Below are 23,952 nucleotides of genomic sequence, written 5' to 3' on the forward strand. Positions count from 1 at the left end.
GGCACACGCCCATCAATACTAGCTATTCTTTTTATAACTGTTACAGAGATTAAAGTAAGCTATGGAGGAGACCTTCAGGATGGCGGAGTAGTAAGACGTGGAGATCACCTTCCTCCCCACAAATAAATCAGAAACACATCTACATGTGGAACAACTCCTACAGAACACCTACTGAACACTGGCAGAAGACCTCCGACCTCCCAAAAGGCAAGAAACTCCCCACGTACCTGAGTAGGGCAAAAGAAAAAAGAAAAAACAGAGATAATAGAATAGGGATGGAACCTGTACCTCTGGGAAGGAGCTGTGAAGGAGGAAAAGTTTCCACACACTAGGAAACCCCTTCGCGGGCGGAGATGGCAGGGCGGTAGCTTTGGAGCCACACAGGAGAGCACAGCAACAGGGGTGCACAGGGCAAAGCAGAAAGATTCCTGCACAGAGGATCAGTGCCGATGAGCACTCACCAGCCGGAAAGGCTTGTCTGCTCACCTGCTGGGGCGGGCGGGGGCTGGGAGCTGAAGCTCGGGCTGCGGAAGTCAGATCCCAGGGAGAGGATGGGTTGGCTGCGTGAACACAGCCTGAAGGGGGCTAGTGCACCACAGCTAGCTGGGAGGGAGTCCGGGAAAAACTCTGGACCTGCCCAGGAGGCAAGACACTATTGTTTTGGGGTGCGCAAGGAGAGGGGATTCAGAGCACCACCTAAGCAAGCTCCAGAGACAGACGCGAGCCGCGGCTATCAGCACTGACACCAGAGACGGGCAGGAGATGCTAAGGCTGCTGCTGTGCCACCAAGAAGCCTGTGTGCGAACACAGGTCACTATCCACACCTCCCCTCCTGGGAGCCTGTGCAGCCCGCCACTGCCAGGGTCCCGTGATCCAGGGACAACTTCCTTGGGAGAACACACAGCACGCCTCAGGCTCTTGCAATGTCATGCCGGCCTCTGCCACTGCAGGCTCGCCCTGCATTCCATACCCTGCCCTCCCCCCAGGCCTGAGTGATCCAGAGCCCCCGAATCAGCTGCTCCTTTAACCCCATCCTGTCTGAGCGAAGAACAGATGCCCTCAGGTGACCTACATGCAGAGGCGGGTCCAATCCAAAGTTGAACCCCAGGAGCTGTGCGAACAAAGAAGAGAAAGGGAAATCTCTCCTAGCAGCCTCAGGAGCAGCAGATTAAATCTCCACAATCAACTTGATGTACCCTGCATCTGTGGAATACCTGAAGAGACAACGAATCATCCCAAAATTGAAGTGGTGGACTTTGGGAGCAATGATATATATATATATATTTTTCCTTTTTCTCTTTTTGTGATTGTGTATGTGTATGCTTCTTTGTGTGATTTTGTCTGTATAGCTTTGCTTTTACCATTTGTCCTAGGGTTCTGTCTGTCCTTCTTTTTAGTATAGTTTTTAACACTTGTTATCATTGGTGGATTTGTTCTTTGGTTTGGTTGCTCTCTTCTTTCTTTTGCTTTTTCTTTTTTTATTACTTTTTAATTTTAATTTTTAATAATTATTTTTTATTTTAATAACTTATTTTTTTCTGAGCCATGTGGCTGACTGACAGGGTCTTGGTGCTCTGACTGGGAGTCAGGCCTGTGCCTCTGAGGTGGGAGAGCTGAGTTCAGGACATTGGACCACCAGAGACCTCCCAGCTCCACGTACAATCAAATGGCAAAAGCTCTCCCACAGATCTCCATCTCAACACTAAGACGCAGGTCCACTCAACAACCAGCAAGCCACAGTGCTGGACACCCTATGCCAAAAAACTAGCAAGACAGGAACACAACCCCACCCATTAGCAGAGAGGCTGCCTAAAATCATAAGTTCACAGACACTCCAAAACACACCACCAGACGTGGTCCTACCCACCAGAAAGACAGGATCCAGCCTCATCCAGCAGAACACAGACACCAGTCCCCTCTACCAGGAAGCCTACACAACCCACTGAACCAACCCTAGCCACTGGGGGCAGACACCAAAAACAACGGGAACTACAAACCTGCAGCCTGCAAAAAAGAAAGGAGAACCCCCAAACACAGTAAGTTAAGCAAAATGAGGAGACAGAGAAACACACAGCAGATGAAGGAACAAGGTAAAAACCCACCAGACCAAATAAATGAAGAGGAAATAGGCAGTCTACCTGAAAAAGAATTCAGAGTAATGATAGGAAAGATGATCCAAAATCTTGGAAATAGAATGGAGAAAATACAAGAAACGTTTAACAAGGACCTAGAAGAACTAAAGAGAAAAAAGACAATGATGAACAACACAATAAATGAAATTAAAAATTCTCTAGAAGGAATCAATAGCAGAATAAGTGAGGCAGAAGAATGGATAAGTGACCTGGAAGATAAAATAGTGGAAATAACTACTGCAGAGCAGAAAAAAAAAAAAATTGAGGACAGTCTCAGAGACCTCTGGGACAATATTAAACACACCAACATTCAAATTATAGGGGTCCCAGAAGAAGAAGAGAAAAAGAAAGGGACTGAGAAAATAGTTGAAGAGATTATAGTTGAAAACTTCCCTAATATGGGAAAGGAAATAGTCAATCAAGTCCAGGAAGGGCAGAGAGTCCCATACAGGATAATTCCAAGGAGAAAAACACCAAGCCACATACATATCAAAATATCAAAAATTAAAAACAAAAAGAAAAAATATTAAAAGCAGCAAGGGAAAAACAAAAAATAACACACAAGGGAACCCCCATAAGGTTAACAGCTGATCTTTCAGCAGAAACTCTACAAGCCAGAAGGGAGCAGCAGGACATAGTTAAAGTGATGAAAGGGAAAAAACTACAACCAAGATTACTCTACCCAGCAAGGATCTCATTCAGATTCAACAGAGAAATTAAAACCCTTACAGACAAGCAAAAGCTAAGAGAATTCAGCAGCACCAAACCAGCTTTACAACAAATGCTAAAGGAACTTCTCTAGGCAAGAAACAGAAGAGAAGGAAAACACCTACAATAATAAACCCAAAACAAATAAGAAAATGGTAATAGGAACATACATATGTATAATTGCCTTAAATGTAAATGGTTAAATGCTCCAACCAAAAGACACAGACTGGCTGAATGGACACAAAAACAAGACCCATATATATATGCTGTCTACAAGAGACCCGCTTCAGACCTAGGGACACATACAGACTGAAAGTGAGAGGACGGAAAAAGATATTCCATGAAAATGGAAATCAAAAGAATGCTGGAGTAGCAATTCTCCTATCAGACAAAATAGACTTTAAAAGAAAGACTATTACAAGAGACAAAGAAGGACACTACATAATGATCAAGGGATCAATCCAAGAAGAAGATATAACAATTGTAAATATTTATGCACCCAACATAGGAGCACCTCAATACATAAGGCAAGTGCTAACAGCCATAAAAGGGGAATTCGACAGTAACACAATCACAGTAGGGGACTTTAACAAACCACTTTCACCAATGGACAGATCATCCAAAATGAAAATAAATAAGGAAATATAAGCTTTAAATGATACACTAAACAAGATGGACTTAATTGGTATTTATAGGACAATCCATCCAAAAACAACAGAATACATTTTCTTCTCAAGTGCTCATGGAACATTCTCCAGGATAGATCATATCTTGGGTCACAAATCAAGCCTTGGTAAATTTAAGAAAATTGAAATCGTATCAAGTATCTTTTCTGACTACAACACTGTGAGACTAGTTATCAATTACAGGAAAAAAAATCTGTAAAAAATACAAACACATGGAGGCTAAACAATACACTACTTAATAACCAAGAGATCCCTGAAGAAATCAAAGAGGAAATCAAAAAATACCTAGAAACAAATGACAATGAAGACAAAACGACCCAAAACCTATGGGATGCCACAAAAGCAGTTCTAAGAGGGAAGTTTATAGCAATACAATCCTACCTCAAGAAACAAGAAACATCTCATATAAACAACCTAAACTTACACCTAAAGCAATTAGAGAAAGAAGAACAGAAAACCCCCAAAGTTGGCAGAAAGAAAGAAATCATAAAGATCAGATCAGAAATAAATGAAAAAGAAATGAAGGAAACAAAAGCAAAGATCAATAAAACTAAAAGCTGGTTCTCTGAGAAGATAAACAAAACTGATAAACCATTAGCCAGACTCGTCAAGAAAAAAAGGGAGAAGCCTCAAATCAACAGAATTAGAAATGAAAAAGGAACTGACACTGCGGAAATACAAAGGATCATGAAATTACTACAAGCAACTATATGCCAATTAAATGGACAACCTGGAAGAAATGGACAAATTCTTAGAAAAGCACAACCTTCCAAGACTGAACCTGGAAGAAACAGAAAATATGAACAGACCAATCACAAGCACTGAAATTGAAACTGTGATTAAAAATCTTCCAACAAACAAAAGCCCAGGACCAGATGGCTTCACAGGCGAATTCTATCAAACATTTAGGGAAGAGCTAACACCTATCCTTCTCAAACTCTTCCAAAATATAGCAGAGGGAGGAACACTCCCAAACTCATTCTACGAGGCCACCATCACCCTGTTACCAAAACCAGACAAAGATGTCACAAAGTAAGGAAACTACAGGCCAATATCACTGATGAACATAGATGCAAAAATCCTCAACAAAATACTAGCAAACAGAATCCAACAGCACATTAAAAGGATCATACACCATGATCAAGTGGGGATTATCCCAGGGATGCAAGGATTTCTTCAATATACGCAAATCAATCAATGTGGTACACCACATTAACAAATTGAAGGAGAAAAACCATATGATCATCTCAACAGATGCAGAAAGAGCTTTCAACAAAATTCAACACCATATATATATATATATATATATATATATATAAACCCTCCAGAAAGTAGGCATAGAGGGAACTTACCTCAACATAATAAAGGCCATATATGACAAACCCACAGCCAACATCATCCTCAATGGTGAAAAACTGAAACCATTTCCACTAAGATCAGGAACAAGATAAGGTTGCCCACTCTCACCACTATTATTCAACATAGTTTTGGAAATATTAGCCACAGCAATCAGAAAAGAAAAAGAAATAAAAGGAATCCAAATTGGAAAAGAAGAAGTAAAGCTGTCACTGCTTGCAGGTGACATGAGAGTACACATAGAGAATCCTAAAGACTCTACCAGAAACCTATTAGAGCTAATCAATGAATTTGGTAATGTATCGGGATACAAAATTAATGCACAGAAATCTCTTGCATTCCTATACACTAATGGTGAAAAATCTGAAAGAGAAATTAAGGAAACACTCCCATTTACCATTGCAACAAAAAGAATAAAATACCTAGCAATAATCCTACCAAAGGAGACAAAAGACCTGTATGCATAAAATTATAAGACCCTGATGAAAGAAATTAAAGATGATACAAACAGTTGGAGAGATACACCATGTTCTTGGATTGGAAGAATCAACATTGTGAAAATGACTATACTGCCCAAAGCAATCTACAGATTCAGTGCAATCCCTATCAAGTTACCAATGGCATTTTTCACAGAACTAGAACAAAAAGTTTCACAATATGTATGGAAACACAAAAGACCCCAAATAGCCAAAGCAATCTTGAGAAAGAAAAATGGAGCTGGAGGAATCTGGCTCTCGGACTTCAGACTATACTACAAAGCTACAGTAATCAAGACAGTATGGTACTGGCACGAAAACAGAAATATAGATCAATGGAACAGGATATAAAGCCCAGAGATAAACCCATGCACATATGGTCACCTCATTTTTGGCAAGAATGTACAATGGAATAAAGACAGCCTCTTCAATAAGTGGTGCTGGGAAAACTGGACAGCTACATGTAAAACAATGAAATTACAACACTCCCTAACATCATACACAAAAATAAACTCAAAATGGATTAAAGACCTAAATGTAAGGCCAGACACTATCAAACTCTTAGAGGAAAACATAGGCAGAACACTCTATGACATAAATCACAGCAAGATCCTTTTTGACCCACCTCCTAGAGAAATGGAAATAAAAACAAAAATAAACAAATGGGACCTAATGCAACTTAAAAGCTTTTGCATAGCAAAGGAAACCATAAACAAGATGAAAACAGAACCCTCAGAATGGGAAAATTTATTTGCAAATGAAGCAACTGTCAAAGGATTAATCTCCATAATTTACAAGCAACTCATGCAGCTCAATATCAAACAAACAAACAACCAGTCCAAAAATGGGCAGAAGACCTAAATAGACATTTCTCCCAAGAAGATATACAGATTGTCAACAAGCACATGAAAGGATGCTGAACATCACTAATTATTAGAGAAATGCAAATCAAAACTACAATATGAGACATCACCTCACACCAGTCAGAATGGCCATCATCAGAAAATCTACAAACAATAAATGCTGGAGAGGGTGTGGAGAAAAGGGAACCCTCGTGCACTGTTGGTGGGAATGTAAATTGATACAGCCACTATGGAGAACAGCATGGAGGTTCCTTAAAAAACTAAAACTAGAACTACCATACGATCCAGCAATCCCACTACTGGGCATATACCCTGAGAAAGCCATAATTCAAAAAGAGACATGTATCACAATGTTCATCGCAGCACTATTTACAATAGCCAGAACATGGAAGCAACCTAAGTGTCCATCGACAGATGAATGGATAAAGAAGATGTGGCACATATATACAGTGGAATATTACTCAGCCATAAACAAAATTGAGTTATTTGTAGTGAGGTGGAAGGACCTAGACTGTCACACAGAATGAAGTAAGCCAGAAAGAGAAAAACAAATACCGTATGCTAACACATATATATGGAGTTTAAAAAAAAAAAAAAAACATGGTTCTGAAGAACTTAGGGGCAGGACAGGAATAAAGACACAGTCATAGAGAATGGACTTGCGGCCACGGGGAGGGGGAAGGGTAAGCTGGGACGAAGTGAGAGAGTGGCATAGACATATATACTACCAAATGTAAAATAAATAGCTAGTGGGAAGCAGCAGCATAGCACAGGGAGATGAGCTTAGTGCTTTGTGACCACCTAGAGGGGTGGGATAGGGAGGGTGGGAGGGAGACACAATAGGGAGGAGATATGGGGATATATGTATACATATAGCTGATTCACCTTGTTATAAAGCAGAAATTAACACACCATTGTAAAGCAATTATACTGCAACAAAGATGTTAAAAAATAAAGTAAGCTATGGATTATGCCCAATGCCCAGCTCACTGCTTGTGGCTCCAGTACAAGCTTCCCTCTTCCACGCTTTCCCAAGAGTGTGACATAACATAGGTTATCAACACTGTTCTTGTCATCCCTAAATCTTCTCTCTTCTTTTCCTATGCCCCAGATTATACTTTCAAAGTCTTTACTGTTTTTGACTTCAGTATACCTTTATTTTGATCCCGTCAATGATACCCCCTCTATTTAAATCAGGATCTCACAGAAAAGCTGTAAGGGAAAACTGGCGAAAAGATGGCATATTTTACTGATGAGAAAACCCTTAGGGATAGGGGAGTGCCTCAAATTCTAGAAATAGACAGTCTCAAGATGAAATATATTAAGTTGTGTTTTCGAGGCATAGGCTGAGAACCTATATTGCTAATGATATGAAATATCACCTTTTATCATTCCATACTGTTCCAAATAGTGACATTTTTGTCAATAACCTTCAATACAGTCATTATTTTAGTTGGCTGAGGAAGTCAAAAAGTAGTCACTGCTTTGATCTTGTTATAATCATATAAATGGTAAGCCTTTTTAGTGGTCACCAGAAGACTCATGACTTCCATCAGTTGATTTTATCCCAAATCAGTACATCTGATCATAAGGAATAAAGGGATGAGAGAACAGAGCTGAATAAAAATTATCTGTCTCCCCCACCTCTGTCATTTGCTGAGACAGCACAACATTTTCTGCCATAGCTCATTAAGAAAGCACACATTTATGAGGTATGTGACTGAATCCACTGGCATTCAGTTGGGGAAACCAAAGCAATGTAGTATGGGATAAAGCTTCATTACAGGAATGAAATCTTGCGCAATTGTCAGAGAAGCTAGGGAAGTAAGGATCCAGAAGAGAGAAATGAAGAAGATCAGAGAAAAGTCAGCAACCAGCTCTCCTGAATCACTAAGTCAGAGCTTGCAGGAGTATCTGGGAAGCAGGTGTTGCCAGTTGCCACTGTAGGTCAGCAAATGGGAGCTGGGGAAGAGCCTATGAAAAGCTATCACCTGTGGTGGCAACTGCTTCTGGAGGTGTTCAGGCAAATGTCTTGTGATAAGCGTGGAACCTTTGCTGATCAGCAGTGCTACCATTAAAAAGTAAAAGCTGGACAGGGACTCTTTGTGTCTTATTCCTCTTTTTATCACTATGCTCAGCTCAGAACCTACAGTGGGAGGACAAGAGGACATGGGAAGAGAAAGTAGGGCTGGCTATAGCTAAAACTTTGTACTTCTTTTGGTCATGCCATAAAATGACTGATGAGTGATTAGTCTTGAAAGTGGATCTTCCAGGACATGATTGTCTGCTCCTTCTCATCTCCCAGCTATAGCACACACCCCCTGTAGCACAGATGGCTGACCAGTTAGCCTTTTCATGCCTACTCTATTACTGTGTTATACTCACAAGTTCCACTGTGCTAGTCATGAGGAACACAGAGATGGACATAAATTGCTCACTATTTAAGCTTTTAAGAGAGTAGCAATCTGGTGGGAGAAGGATGACATAAAGTCATGGTAGGTTAAATATTATTAGTGATAGAAAATAAAAATGAGATTTTAACACATTCCACATTTACAGGAGGAAAATTCACTGTGGGTCAGCACTGTGAAGAAGAGTTCTTGGAGGAGGTAGCAAATGAGAAAGCCTTGAAGACCAGGAGAGACAGGATGAGTTCAGCACCTATGATCATTGCCAGTCAGCCTTGGGAACAAAGGAAGCATGTGTGATCTCAGATGTTACCATTGGCAGAGGTTAAACTAGTCAAAATATTTAATTCTGCACAAGAAGAAAAAAATTTTAAGGACTAAGATCAGAGTAAATCAGGAAAGAAAAGTAGGACAAAGGTTATACAATTAGAAAATGAAAGAGAAACAGTAGATATCTATTTTGAATCTTTATTAAAAAATCAATAAAAATGACAATATATATACCTGAAAATGACTGTGTATTATGGTGGGAACCATGTTTTTCCTGTGTTTGAGACATTCTGTCTTTGAATGATTAATGTTTCAAGTGTGGGTTCCCTTTCAGAATGAAACTGTAATATTGGATCAGCATACAATTTTTTGGATCAGAATTACAGTTGTTAAAAGTCCTGTACCTTAATTGTCAATTCAGGAAAATGAACTTCAGAAACAACCCTGCAGAATAAAGTAGGTCACAGGTTATAAATGAGATCAAAGACCACGAAATGGGTCATCGTTGAGGATAATAGTTCCTTTCCTTCAATAGCATTTCCTTAAGAACCATCCTAATGCATAATTTGTCTTTAATTTCTCCTTAATTCTACCTTTTCTCTCTTTGTAATAAGGCCTGGATCATCTTCACAAGAGATCAGCAAATTGACTACTATTCTCTCTCTATCAAAAAGCAGACATATCAAATGCTATGTTTTTCTCTGGCATAATTCAATTTGGATTGTAGTTTAAACCCACATAGAGATTACTATTATGGAATAAATTGTATCCTCCCAAAATTCACATGTTTAAGTCCTAACCCCCATTACCTCAGAATATGACTCACAGTATTTGGTGATAAGGTCTTTAAAGAGACAAATTAAAATGAGGTCATAAGGGTGGCTCTAATCCAATATGACTGATGTCCTTATAAGAAGAGATTAGGGTAAAGACAAGGAAAAGTGCTACAGTAATTACACAAAAGAACATGATAAAGAAGTCAAAGCATACTGATACCAAAGACATCAATCAAAACACACAAAAGAGACAGCAGAATAAGAAATAAGAAACAACAGATCTATAAAATAACCAGAAAAACAACTCAGTGGCAATAGTAAGTCCTTACCTATCAATAATTACTTTAAATGCAAATGATAAAATTCTCCAATTAACAGACATAGAATGGCTAAATGGATTAAAAAAAGACACAAGAGCCAACAATATGCTGCCTGTAAGAGACCCACCTTGGCCTTAAAGACACACATAGACTGAAAGTGAAAGGATAGAAAAAGACATTTCAAGCAAATGGTAGCAACAACAACAAAAAAAGGCAGGGATAGCTATACTTAGACAAAATAGACTATAAGCTAAAGGAGACAAATAAGGTAATTATATAATGATAAAGGAGTTAATACATTAATAAGATATAAAAGTTGTAAATATCTACATGCCTAACACTGGCACACCTCAACATGTAAAGCAAAATCTACCAGAGCTAAAAGGATAAATAAACAGTAATACTGTAAGAGTTGGGGACTTTAATACCCCACTCTCAACAATGGATAGATCACCCAGACAGAGAATCAATAAGAAAATAATGGATTTGAACATACTGTAGATCAAATGGCCCTAACAGACATATAAAGAACAGCAGAATACATACTTTTCTCAACTGCACATGGAACATCTTCTGGGACATACCATATGTTAGGCCACAAAACAAGTATTAGCAAATTCAGGAAGACTGAAATCATACCAAGTATCTTCTCTGACTACAATGGCATGAAACTAGCAATCAATAACAAGAGGAAACTGGAAATTCATGAACAAATGGAAATTAAACAACACTCTCCTGAATAACCAATGGATCAAAGAAGAAATTAAAGAGAAAAAAAGTGTCTTGAGACAAAGGCAAATGGAAATACATACAACATATCAAAACTTGTGGGGGCTTCCCTGGTGGCGCAGTGGTTGAGAGTCTGCCTGCCAATGCAGGGGACACGGGTTCAAGCCCTGGTCTGGGAAGATCCCACATGCCACGGAGCAACTAGGCCCGTGAGCCACAATTACTGAGCCTGTGCGTCTGGAGCCTGTGCTCCGCAATGAGAGGCCACGATAATGAGAGGCCCGTGCACTGCGATGAAGAGTGGCCCCCCACTTGCCGCAACTAGAGAAAGCCCTCACACAGAAACGAAGACCCAACACAGCCATAAATTAAAAATAAATAAATAAATAATAAATAAACCCAAAGTTACAAAAACAAAGCAAAACAAAAAAAACAAACTTGGGATGCAGCAAAAGCAGTTCTAAGATAGAAGTTCATAGTAATAAATACCTACATTGAGAAGCAAGAAAGATGATAAATAAACAACCTAACTCTATACCTTAAGGAACTAGAGAAAGAACAAACTACGCCCAAAGTTAGAAGAAAGGAAATAATGAAAGATCAGAACAGAAATAAATGAAATTAGAGAACAAACAATAGAAAAGATTAACCAAACTAAAAGTTATTTCTTTGAAAAAATCGACAAATCCTTAATTAGACTATCCAAGGAAAAAAGAGAAAGGACTCAAATCAACAAAATTATAAATGAAAAAGGAGACATTACAACTGATACCAAAGAAACATAAAGGATAAGTAACTGTGAACAAATATACAACAAACTGGACAACCTTGAAGACCTGGAAAAATTCTTAGAAACATATGACTTACCCAGACTGAATCAGGAAGAAATAGAAAATCTGAATAGACCAATACTGCTAAGGAGACTGAATCACTAATCAAAAATCTCCCAATGAAGAAAAGCCCCAGACTAGAAGCCTTCAGTGGTAATTTTTACCAAACAATTAAAGAAGAATTAACACCAATCCTTCTCAAACTCAAGAAATAAAAGAGGAAGAAACACTCCCAAACTCCTTTTATCCTGATACCAAAACTAGAAAAGGACTTGACTAGAAAAGAAAACTATAGGCCAATATCCCTAATAAGTATGCATGAAAAAATTCTCAAAAAAATACTAGCTAACCAAATTCAGCAACACACAAGAAAGGATCATAGACTATGATCAAATGGGATTTATCCCTGGAATGCAAGGATTGTTCAACATATGCAAATTAATCAATATACATCATATTAATAGAATAAAAGAAAAGAACCATATGATCATCTCAAAAGGTGCAGAAAAAACATTTGACAAAATTCAACGTTCACTCCTGATAAAAACTCTTAACTAATTAGGCACAGAAGGAACATATCTCAACATAATAAAGGCCATATATGACAAACCCTCAGCTAACATCATACTTAATGGTGAAAGTCTGAAAGCTTTTTCTCTAAGGTCAGGAAAAAGACAAGGGTGCCCATTTTTACCACTCCTATTCGACACAGTACTAGCAGTCATAGATAGAGCAATTAGGCAAGAAAAAGAAAGAAAAGGTATCAGAATTGGAAAGGAAAAGGTAAAATTGCCTCTATTTGCAGATGACATGATTTTATATATAGACCTGAACAGACGTTTTCCAAAGAAGACATGCAGATGGCCGTTACATGAAAAGATGCTCAATATCACTAGTCATCAGAGAAATGCAAATCAAAACCACAATGATAAATTGCCTCATACCTGTTAGAATGGCTATCCTCAAAAAGACAATTATGACAAGTGTTGGTGAGGATGTGGAAAAAAAGGGAACCCCCGTGCACTGTTGGTAGGAATGTAAATTAGTGCAACTACTATGAAAATCAGTATGAAGATTCCTCAGAAAATTAAAAATAGAATTACCATATGATCCAACAATTCCACTTCTGGGTATTTATCTGAAGAAAACAAAATCACTAACTCAAAAAGATATATGCACCCCAAAGTTCGATGCAGCATTACTTACAATAGCCAAATAAGGAAGCAATCTAAGTGTCCATCAATGGATGAACAGATAAAGAAAATGTGATGTGCACACACACACACACACACACACACACACACACTAGAATACTAAGCCATAAAAAGGAATGAAATCTTGCCATTTGTGACAACATGGATGAACCTTGAAGATATACTGCTAAGTGAAATAAGTCAGACAGAGAAAGACAAATACCATATGACCTCACATATGAATATAGAAAAAAAAAAAAACCCAAACTGAGCTCACAGATAAAGAACAGACTGGTGGTTGCCAGCCATGGGGGTTTGCAGAAGTAGGTGAAGGGGTCAAAAGGTACAAACTTCCAGTTATAAAATAAAGAAGTCATGCATATGTAACGTACAATATGGTGATTATAGTTAATAATACTATATTGTGTATTTGAAAGTTGCTAAGAGTAAATCTTAAAAGTTCTCATTTCACACACACACAAAACTGTAACTGTGGGATTATGGGTGTTAACTATAATTACTGAGGTGATCATTTCACAATATATGCAAATTCTGAATCATTATGCTGTATATCTGAAACTAATATAATGTTATGTTGTCAATTATATTTCAATTAAATATTATTTAAAAAGATTCATCTGATAGAATAACAAACAAGTGAGGTGATGTTGATGAAAGCACTTTGTAAACTGTAAAGCACCAAACAAATAGTTATTGAGTGACAACAAAAAATACTGCATGCTGGTATCACAGATAAAGACTAAATTGATAACTGCATACAGTTATATATTTATTTATATCAATAAATATATATTGATATATATTGATAACTGCAGTTATATTTTTATTTCAATAAATATTTATTGATTAATAACAATTAGATGGTCACAGAGGAATCACAAACCCACTGACAATATTGTAGAATGTTATAGTTTCAAAAATGCAAAAATTTGTGCAAAAAATGGTTGCCTGAATTGCTACCCAGTATCAGAACCTCCATGATTATTAGCCAATTTTCTTTTTTCCTGCTATGTGTATCAGGGAATTTCTTTCCCCGGCACTTCATTTCTTCAGCTCAAAAGCATGACCTCTGACTTTCTGAGCAGCTGTGCAAAAATTTCTAAGATCAATAAGGGAAAACATCACAAGTAATGGCAGGTGGATGGGACAGTGTAGTCGAAGGTTGACAGAAATACAGCCCCTAGTCAGTTCATTGCTCTGTAACAGAGGGCTCAGTTACTAACAGAACTAATCTCCTCTAAAGGGTATTCTGGCAGAAACACTTCTCTTTAAAAAAATTTCTGATGTGTGATGGTGATATGAAAGTGAGGGGGGGGCGGCAGAGTGAAGACCCTAAATATTTGCTACTATCTGTCAGAAATGGTGGTCTGAGAGAACCGTGTTATTGGGGAAAGTAAATCTCTAACCATTGCTTTGACCACAGAGGCCAGAGGTGTTTGTTTCAAGACACTGAGTACAGAGTTGAGGTCTGGTATTTTGCTGGTGACTGCTGAAGAGGAGGGATTTGGCTTCTGGCAGAACATAAAGCCAAGCTGACAACAAAGCTTTCCTTTCAAGCTATCCAAATGAACACATTTCTAATCTGAAATTCAAATACTTGACAACAGAGAGCCTGTGAGCTGGGCTTTGAACAGGAAATTGCTTCATGGTTTTAGCATAATGAATTAGGCAGTTAGACTAAATCCATTTAGTAGGAAAAGAATGCTTTCACATGCTTTCTGAAAGAAACGAGGGGGGAACCTTCTTAATTTCCCAAATTTCTCAGGACTTAAGAGACACAAATGCTCCATGTAAATTGTATCTGTTCTGTTCTATGATTGGTATGTAAAAAAGCCATGCTCGCCCCAGTATTCAGAAATCATCTTTGTTAGAAAATGCTGGGCTTTTGAATGTTGGGGAAACCGAAGGTGATGAATAAAGTTTAGGAAGTTCTCATCCTTATTGTGTCCTGTACTTCCCAGGATGATGGGGAGTACATTAATTCTGAAACCCTGTCTTAGTCACTGGCAGTGTTAATTCCAACAGACACAGTACTGCAGTCTTTTAGGGAACAGGGGAGAGATGTGGAGGCAAAGAACAAGCTTGGACAGAAGAGGCAGAGGAGGACCAACACGCTCCATGGGGCAGACTCTCGCATTCCTCGTCATTGTGTCCAGAAACGAACCTCTAGCTCTTAGTCCTAACACAGAAGCAGGCCGGTCCTGACAACAGAGGCCGCACTGAGACTTTTAGCACAGGCAGGGGAAGGACCACTATTAGGGGAAGGGGAAAGATGGTTGTCTGTGTCAGGTCCATGGAACAAGGCTGACCTTAAGAGAGCCTGATGACAGACATCCTTTGGGAAGGAGAGGACTAGAGAAAATGAAAAAACAACTACCCCCCCCCCCCCAATAAAAAAAGAAAGCAAGAGTAATAATATCAGTAGCATAAACAAGAAGACAGACCCTGGGAGAGTGGGTTAAGTCTTGTCCCAGGCAGGTTTGCCAGAGGAGAGCTGATCTGTAACCAAGGCCCAGCAGCATTTCCTAGCAGCACTGAATATAGACACGGTTGTGTGTGGCACTGCCTCTGAGCCTGGGCCCAACACAGCCAAGGGAAAATCGTTCTGTGTAACCAGGCTTCCACCAGAGCAGACGAATATATAACAAGGCCTGACATCTTTGCATTCACAACTTGCTAGGTAATATACCCAAACTATCTCCTGATCCCGACCGCTATGGAAACATGATGTACATAGGTATGGTTTCTTTTTAGTCATTGTTTTCAACTTTCCTACCAGAGGCAACAGTAAAGGCCTTCCAGTTGGCCTGGTGATGAAGACACTATGACAGATTACTTTACAAAGAGATGTTTTAAAACCATTCATGTTTTAAAACCATTCATGTGCCAAGCATCTAATTCATGTTTACAGTTAAAAATAAAAAGGACTGTGGCCCAGTTTCCTCATTGCTAAGCAATCGTCCTTCTTGGCAGAGGATGGGAGACCTTGGCATGTATACAGATTGGCTATATGATCACCTACTTGAAAGGACGCATGACAAATTAAGCTGAGAAATGTTGACTTTAAATGTATGAGAACGGTTCTGATCTAGAATAGTGATGATCACCCCAGAAGCAGAAAATGAATACTTAATGGACCTTATGAGTTGTACCGAAGCACCAGTTAGAACTAGTCCAGTTCATTCATGATAGTACTTCAACCCAAGGAGTGAGAGATGGGCAGAGAGGAGAGCTGGATAGTCAAGAAGCTTGCATACCTGGGTAAAGCAGGACAGAATTCCACATTTGAGCCTGCTGCCGATGAGCTTTCCTTCAGAATCCTGTTCTGGAGCCTTGGGGTAGGAGGTGCCGGCAAAGGGGCCATGTGGGCAAGCAGGCATGTACAGCAGGGGGCCCTTTCTCTTGCCCGTGGAAGCCAAAATCCCTTGGAGGCAGTCTTTAATTCTGTGGTAAGAGATAAAAGTGTAAAGGCCAAGTGAGCCTGGGAGAACAGAAGGAAATTCGTGTTGAAGTAGAAAGGGTTAATAGCTGAGCTTTATTATGAGGTGGAGGGAAAGCTCCAAGAAGGGCTTATTAAATACAGGTACTTATAGATACTGAAGATATCTTTGTGGACCACCCCCCCCCAAATTTAAGGCCAAGTGTATAAGGCTGCAAGGAGCCAGAAGCACCAGAGAAGGAAGTACATAGATGAGGATGGCTGGAAGCATCAGAGACAGTGAAGCGCTCCTTATAGTTTTCCACCCAAGTCCCTGTTAGGTAGAGGAGACTGAAGGGGGGTGTGTCCCCCTGGGCAAGTGGGAGGGGTTTAGCCTAAAGAGGACTGATGAAGGTTCAGTATTTCTTTCAGATGTGGTGGTTTACTCTTAAAACTTCTTGAGTATTTTCAATTCCAGTGTATATTCACGTTTGCTTTGATATAAAAATGATCTAAAATGAATTATGAACAACCTAATGTGGCCTTCAGGAAGAGGTGCCGTGCCTCTTGTGTGGTGATGCCTGGATCCCTGCCCGTGGGCTGCATCCAAGTGAGGAACGTGGACCCGGGGCCAGCACTTGACGGAATCGTTCCAAAGCAAGTTGCTCAAAGCCCACATCTGACTGTTGTTTTCTTACCCAGTCCTAACTCAAAATAACTCAGAACAGGCAAAGTAATCTAAGGAGAGTGTCCCCTGTCTTCTAGCTCTTCAAATGCTGCCTTTAAAGAATTACCTGAAAGGAAAACTTGATAAAATGACTTCAATTTTGTCCCTACCCCAACTATGAGAGATTTAGCATCTTCTTTGGGATGACCTCTCCCCTTTCTAGTGTGTAGAATATAGTTAGAATTAAGTTCCTAACAAGAATACAAACTGACTGCAAATGCAAATTTATGCCTCCACCAGGGTTATCTTTCTCTCCTCACTCTTCTGGAGAAAACAAATTTTAACTGAGTGTTTGCATAGGCACAGGGCAAACCTTGCAAGTAAACTATTGAGGGAGACCCTCCAGGGTTTGCTTATCTGTTCAGCAGGCCATTTTCCCCCTGGGCTCTGCCATGTGGCCCCTTAGCATGGGGTGTCTCGGGACCGTGTGACAGAACCCCAGCTTGGCGGGCTGTTGGAGTTTTTCCAACATCGCAACAAATCGTTCCCTCTTAAAAGAGAAAACAAAACTTAACAAGCCAGGCGAAACATTCGCCATGTATTTGTATCATTTCATTAGTGTTCATTAACGTTTTTAGTGAAACAGCTAATATTTAATGTTCACATTGGGCACTATTAGAAGTCACTTCCTCTTCTTGATTATTTTCTTCACTTACAGAAAAGGCAGAGCCACCCTCTTATTCTTAGCCATAACCCTGAGTCAACCATATAGTCAGGGTACGACAACAGCCTCAAATGTTGCTCCTTTGTGTGCCGTCTTCATATATCACCTGTACATATTTATTTTTCACTGTATAACTTTAACTTAATTCTTGTTTTCCTAGGCTTATTTGAAGCAAAAAGTACTTCTCAAATAGTCGTTTTGATGTGCTGATGTGTTTCTCAATATATTAAATAAGTATACAACTCAAACTATAAGATAGAAAAAAGTTTCCATCTGCCCCCTAAATCATCCTGTGAAACCCCAGTAACACACATAAAACAGGTAAGACCAGATTACATCATGTCCTACAGTGCCCATAAGGGATTAAACACAGAGGCGGGAGGTAGGTTGGATGGCCTATACTGTCAGTGGTAGCAACTCCCAGAAATGAAGTTGGGCACTGAGTTCCAAGGAGGAGGATTTGCGGCCACAGGCAGGCCTGGAAGAGAGGCAACTGGGCCTTTCTCCTGTCATTCCCAAGGGAGGCTGGGGGCTGAAGGAAGAACACGGCTGAATCCATAGGTATGCGGCACTGGTGTGGAAGCACCGCCGTCCGACTTTTCTCCTGTTCATCCTGACTGGTGGCTGGTGCAAGGATGGAGAGAGAGAATGAATTGCTTTTGGAGGATGAAGCAGAAAGTGCCTACTGAGGGGTAGGAGGACGTGCCATAAAGATTATTTTAAACTGAAGGCAATTGAGAAGAAGCAGATATAAGACAAGCTCTCCGCCCTCCCACTAGCTGCCTAAGAGCAAGACAAAAATTTGTAAAGGTGTCCCCCTCCTCTCTCTACCAGGAAGTAAGGGAGTTAGTCACCAGAGACAATGCTAGACCCTTATCAGCCCGGAGACAGCCCCAGAGGAACCCATGTAACACCAGCCTTGTTAAAACCAGCTTTCATCGGCCATTAGTTTCCCTATAGATTCGTGTCCCACAACTTGCTGACCCCAGAAGCTCAAAGTCCTTTCCTTTGTGTTGTCACTTGTCTAAACATTTATTATAATTACTAGTATCGTTCAGATGCTATATAAGCTCAAGTTCTAACCACCCTTTTGAGTTACTCATCACTGGCTACTCCCATGTGTAAGTGCAATGCACATGCTAATAAACTTTCATTGGTTTTTCTCTTGTTAATCTGTCTTTTGTCAATCTAATTTACAGGGCTGCAGTCAGAGAACCTACCATGAGCGGAGGAAAAAATATTTTCCCTCCCGTATACTACCTGTCTGTTAGTTTCCTCTGCATTTGAGAGTAACTGGAGAGTATTTTCTTCTCGCCCCTACTGTTGCAATAGAATGAGTTATATTAGTTTTAAAAATGGATGTCTTTTTTCTTTTTGGGCAAATGAGCATTTAGGGCTGGGTAAATGATCCCTGTTTTCGTGCCTGCAGAACACGAGCACAGTAAAAGAGATGGGTGTTTTCCTGGGAGAATGTGTAGATCCTGCAAAAGTTTCTAGCTGAAGCCTAATGGTACCTTGAAAGGTCCTGAGCAGCTGGCCCAGGTGTGGCCCACAAGATTGGCCGCAGCCGCGGTGCTGACCAGGCAGGGGAGCACATGAACATCAATTCAGAGAGACCCTGGAGGGCCCTGGAAAATAGGCTGCTCGTTTTGCCCAGGACCATTCCTGTTCTCCTTCCCCTTGGTATATAAGTATTGTTGGGAAAACTAAAGAAAGAGTGTGACAGTGTGAGAGCAAGGACCATGTCTTAGTATTGTCGTCGTTAGTTTTTCAGCAAATGACAAAGTAGATCAAAGTTATACATTTGGATGGAATGTTATTGAAGGGCCTAGCGTAGTGCCCCACGACACTGTTCTACTAATAGTTTGCTTACTTTATATGGGCCACTTTTCTGAGTTCTTTACCTATAATAATTCCCTTAATCCTCACCATAAATTGTCTTCAATATACATTATCCCCAGTTTACAGATGGAGAAACTAAGCCCAGAGTCATATAGCTAGCTGAGGCAGAGCCTTTAAGAATGAGGGAAGCCTGGCTTCAGAATCTGTGCTCTAATGTCCTATGCTATCCCGCTTTGCTTACTAAACATAATATGGATGGATGGATGGGGCAGAGGGTGGAATAGCAGCTTATATGACTTACTGAGATTGATGCATCTGCTCTTATGTGCGACCAGAACCTTAGTGGCTCTAATTTCTCTACTTATGCTAGAAAGATTACGGGGTTTTCTTTCCCTCACGTTCAGAAATGAAATGAATGACACACAGACATAGAAAACAAACTTATGGACACCAAAGGCGAAAGGGGGGAGGGATAAATTAGGTTGGGATTGACATATATACACTACTATATATAAAATAGATAACCAACAAGGATGTACTGTATAGCATAGGGAACTATACTCAGTATTTTGTAATAACCTATAAGGGAAAAGAATCTGAAAAAGAATATATATATATATATATATATATATATATCTGAATCACTTTGCTGTACACCTGAAACTAATAAAACATGGTAAATCAACTGTATTTCAATAAAAATTTAAAAAAGAAATGAAATGAATGGAATTTGAACTTGGGATTGCCTTTGGAGTGTTTAGGGAAAATGTTTCCAGGTTCCTTTTAACAACAACAAAAATTGTGTGAACAAGCACTATATGTTCATGAACGTTCATCGTCAAGGCATTAGTGATAAATCAGCAAATTCATGATCTTTTTTTTTTTTTAATTTTAGAAAAGCAGGCAGGATGTTAAGTAATCTGATTCTTCTTCTGTTTTCCTTGTTATATCTCCTGGTAGAAACCCATTCATAATGGTCAACTTCTTGAAATAGCATATGTGTACATCAACTTTAATATTACATATAATTGGGTTGGAGTTATTTTGATTTTTAGAAACAGCTGTCACAATTCGGTTTTCAAATTAAACCTCTGGGCCAGTATCTGGGTATTAAAATGTTAAAAGCATAATATGGCCTGATCATTCTTCTTTTAGTGACATTCAGGAACCACTATTGAAATATATCCCACTGGGTAACACCCAGTGGTTAAGCTACAGAGCTCTGGAATCAGACACCCTAAGTTGGAAAACCATTTGCAGGCTGTGTGATCTGAGGCAAAGTACTGAACCTCTCTGTGCCTTTGTTTCTTTTTGTCTAAAATGGGCTAATATGATCCCATGATCATGAGATGATCCATGTAATGAGATCTTAGTACAGTACCTGATACACTGTAAGCACTCAATAAATGTTAGGTAAAATGAATAAGCACACATTATATAAGTTTCATTTATGTTATACTAAGATTTCATTCAGTATTAGAAGAAGGCCTAGCCTCAGGTCTTTCACAGAATGCAAGCTCACCAGGTATTAAATTTGTACGTTAATTATCCATTGATAGCCACCTGGTGTATGCTTTTTCTGACCTACTATCTACAAAATAATCCCCCCTTAGGCCTTCCACTGAATAAAGCAGGAAAATAATCTGAGGTTGTCTCCTCTACAGTAAGTACAACTGTGGTTTGAAAATAGCCTTTCCATAATGGTACATTATTTTTTTCTTAGCAGTTTCACTCCTGCAGTCATCTAATACCTCTGAAGCAGATTAAGCCATTAAAAGGTGTTCTAGTGTCTCATAATTGCCAGCAAAGTCTAATCAGATAGCGGTGGCTACACGAGAGGCTTCAAGAAATACTATAAGATAATTAAAACATAAAGGTTATGCAAAAGTAGCAAATCAATAGAGACAGTAAACATGGTTTATCAACAATCCTGAGAACATTTTTTCAATTCTAAAATGTAAATGGACCTGGGTTGGAGCACACAGCTAGGATGACAGATAGGGTCCCGGTAACGGTTTAATTAACTCCAGTTTCCTGCATGTTAAAGGTTGCCTCAGCCCACTGGCTCATGTAACAAACCCTCTGAGGATTTCGTTAGCCAGTGTCTGATACAAGACCAGGCAGCCTTCCTTTCCTTACAGGGTTACGTTTTGCCCTACTCCTTTGGAGGCCGTATCAAAACACAGCCCTCTGTTTTCTCTATAAATACACAGATATTTTTAATTTCAGCTCAAATGGTTTGACTTTGTAATCAAGGTAAAAGAAATACACACATACGCTGCCTAAGTAATGAGAACAGTGCGTTGGGAAGAATTTCGTAATTAAAATTATATATTAAAATTCACACGTAGGTGTAGAATGTTAGAAAAACCATGGCAGCTCTCCAGATGATTCACTTGCTTTTTTAATTCTTCTATAATGTAGGCTATTTTATAATTAGCAACAGAACTCTGCCACTTGGTTAGTTCAACTGGATGAAAGGGATAATAAGGAATATTTACTATTAATGGATATTGAAACTACTACTCTGAGCAGCCCCAGTAAAGAATAGTTATTTACTGTTCTTAGCTGGCCATTTAAAATGGAATATAGCCAGTGGTTTGCTTGCAATCATGAATTTAACTAACTCTTACAGGAGAGATAAGGGTAAGCTTTATTTGAAGAATTACTCTCTGTTTTTTAAAAAATTGCTCTGAGGGCCAAGTGTTAGCTAAAAGAAAAATTCTTTTTCCAACCTGGTAGAATTAGGTTTCGCCCAATTACCTTTATCATTAGTAAATAAAGGAGTTACTTAACCTCTGCCCTTGCAGAAGTTCTTGATATTTTGCTTAGGAAAGGGCAAGAGGCCCATTATGGATTATTTACTCATTTTGTTAAAAGGTTATTCTTGAAGACTGTGATTCAGAAACACATAATACATAATCTGTGTTAATAAAGATCTATTTACTCCACCATTTAAAGAAGCTGGTTATTATATGATGCTCATTAATACCATGGACAGATTTTTTTTTTTTTCCAGTGTTCCCAAAGGAAAGATTATCAAGCTGTCAGTAAAGGACTCATTTTCTTTAAATTAGAAATCACCGAGGTATCCTGTGTAGAGGATATTAAAAGCAAGTGTAGTCATGCCATCTTATTGCAAGATGAGCTAGAGCTAAGTACATCGCTTATCTTTTGAAATGAAATGTTGAAAATGCCAGCTACCTGCGATTTAAAAAATTTCTCTCTCTTCCAACACTTAGGCTTTTCATCCTGAAGCAGGAATCTAAGCTTGTCCTTTTAAACAATGATTTAAAGGAAGAAATTTAACACCCCCTGCTTGCAACATCCATTTTTCAATAAATCTATACTTTCTCTGCCCTCCGCCATGTTATCAGTCATCCACATCCCAGAGGAAATGCTTCAGGCTCGGGGTTAAATCAAGGTCCTATCTCCAGTGATTGTCTAGAAAGCTGTCTACATTCTCAAACAAACTTATCTGCATTATATACAGCCATAAGTGCTTCTTGCCAAGGGAAGACACTGTTGTTTTTCTCCATTGATGTCAATGGTAAGATTACTACTTGCCAGTTGAGAATTAAAAGCCACAATTACATTTCATTATAAATTGTAAATAGGTTGAACTTCACAATCAGTTTAGTTCTGTGATGCTGAAATCAACATGGGATATGGATGTCTTATATTCTTACTAAAAAAATAGGTCTAATGAGATGCATTGTCTTCTTATTTCTCAAAATAATATTTCAAGTTATACTACTTCATACTATCTTTCTTTGATAGTTTGTTAGTTTGCTCATTTGGAAGAAGTACAGTATCTGAAAAGACCACTGTTTTACAACTTCTTGCTTAACAAACAAAAAATAGAAAAAGCACATCTGACATACATTAGTTTTATTAAATAGAAGAATTGTCTCAGACATCAAGGAAGGTTAGTCAAGGTCAAAGATAACTAAACTTTGTGATAAAAACATGCAACACATAACACGTGAACAATACACACACGTGTTCTTTTTCCCCACTTTAAGCAAACCCATTTAAATGCTCTTTATAGGTAAATACTTTAAAATACATTGGGCTTTATCTCCTTTAGTGGGATAGAAATACCAACCAGCATGATTAGAAACTAAACAAAGCCCAGTTTACAAAATAAGAAGGGTCCCACAATAATTTGCTATAAAATCCCTGAACTGAGAGGTAGAAGAAGGCATCACAGAGAAATACCTGAGCAGGGTGAGGGTAGCTTATCCTAACTCACCAGCTAACCACTGCATAGTTGGAGGGAGAGGAGGGATCGTTTGTATTGTATGTTTAGCCACAAAATTCACAAACTCACTCATTCAATAAATATACATCGAGTACATACTATATGCCAGGTATAGTTCTAGGCCCTGGGGATGTATGAGTTAACACAACAGACAAAGTCCGTGTCCTCATGGAGCTTATATTCTAGTGGGAGAAGTCAGATAAAGAAACACACAACTAATGAGGCACTCTGTGCTCTGGGAAAAACTGGCAGAACAGGTCTTCAGATAG

General features: G+C 39.1%; 2 protein-coding genes across 4 annotated transcripts in view; one reads left to right on the forward strand and one right to left on the reverse strand.

Moving 5' to 3' along the window:
• Nucleotides 1-23,952, forward strand: part of CSNK1G3 (casein kinase 1 gamma 3) — a 578,377-nt gene that overhangs the window by 394,638 nt on the left and 159,787 nt on the right. The gene's annotated exons all lie outside the window — the stretch shown is intronic.
• Nucleotides 1-23,952, reverse strand: part of LOC309623664 (uncharacterized protein) — a 769,197-nt gene that overhangs the window by 96,887 nt on the left and 648,358 nt on the right. For 2 of the 3 annotated variants that reach the window (XR_014241444.1, XM_082380757.1), the window contains one exon: nt 16,026-16,212. Coding sequence is in view for 2 of the 3 variants with exons in the window: in XM_082380757.1 (XP_082236883.1) it covers nt 16,026-16,212 (187 nt within the window). In the remaining variant the exon portion in view is untranslated. Of the gene's footprint in view, nt 1-13,539; nt 16,213-23,952 lie in introns of those variants that run through there. The other variant, XM_082380758.1, reaches the window with a different exon arrangement.

The sequence above is a fragment of the Balaenoptera borealis genome (genome assembly GCF_965194805.1).
Source record: "Balaenoptera borealis genome assembly, chromosome: 2".
NCBI classification, from domain to species: Eukaryota; Metazoa; Chordata; class Mammalia; order Artiodactyla; family Balaenopteridae; genus Balaenoptera; species Balaenoptera borealis.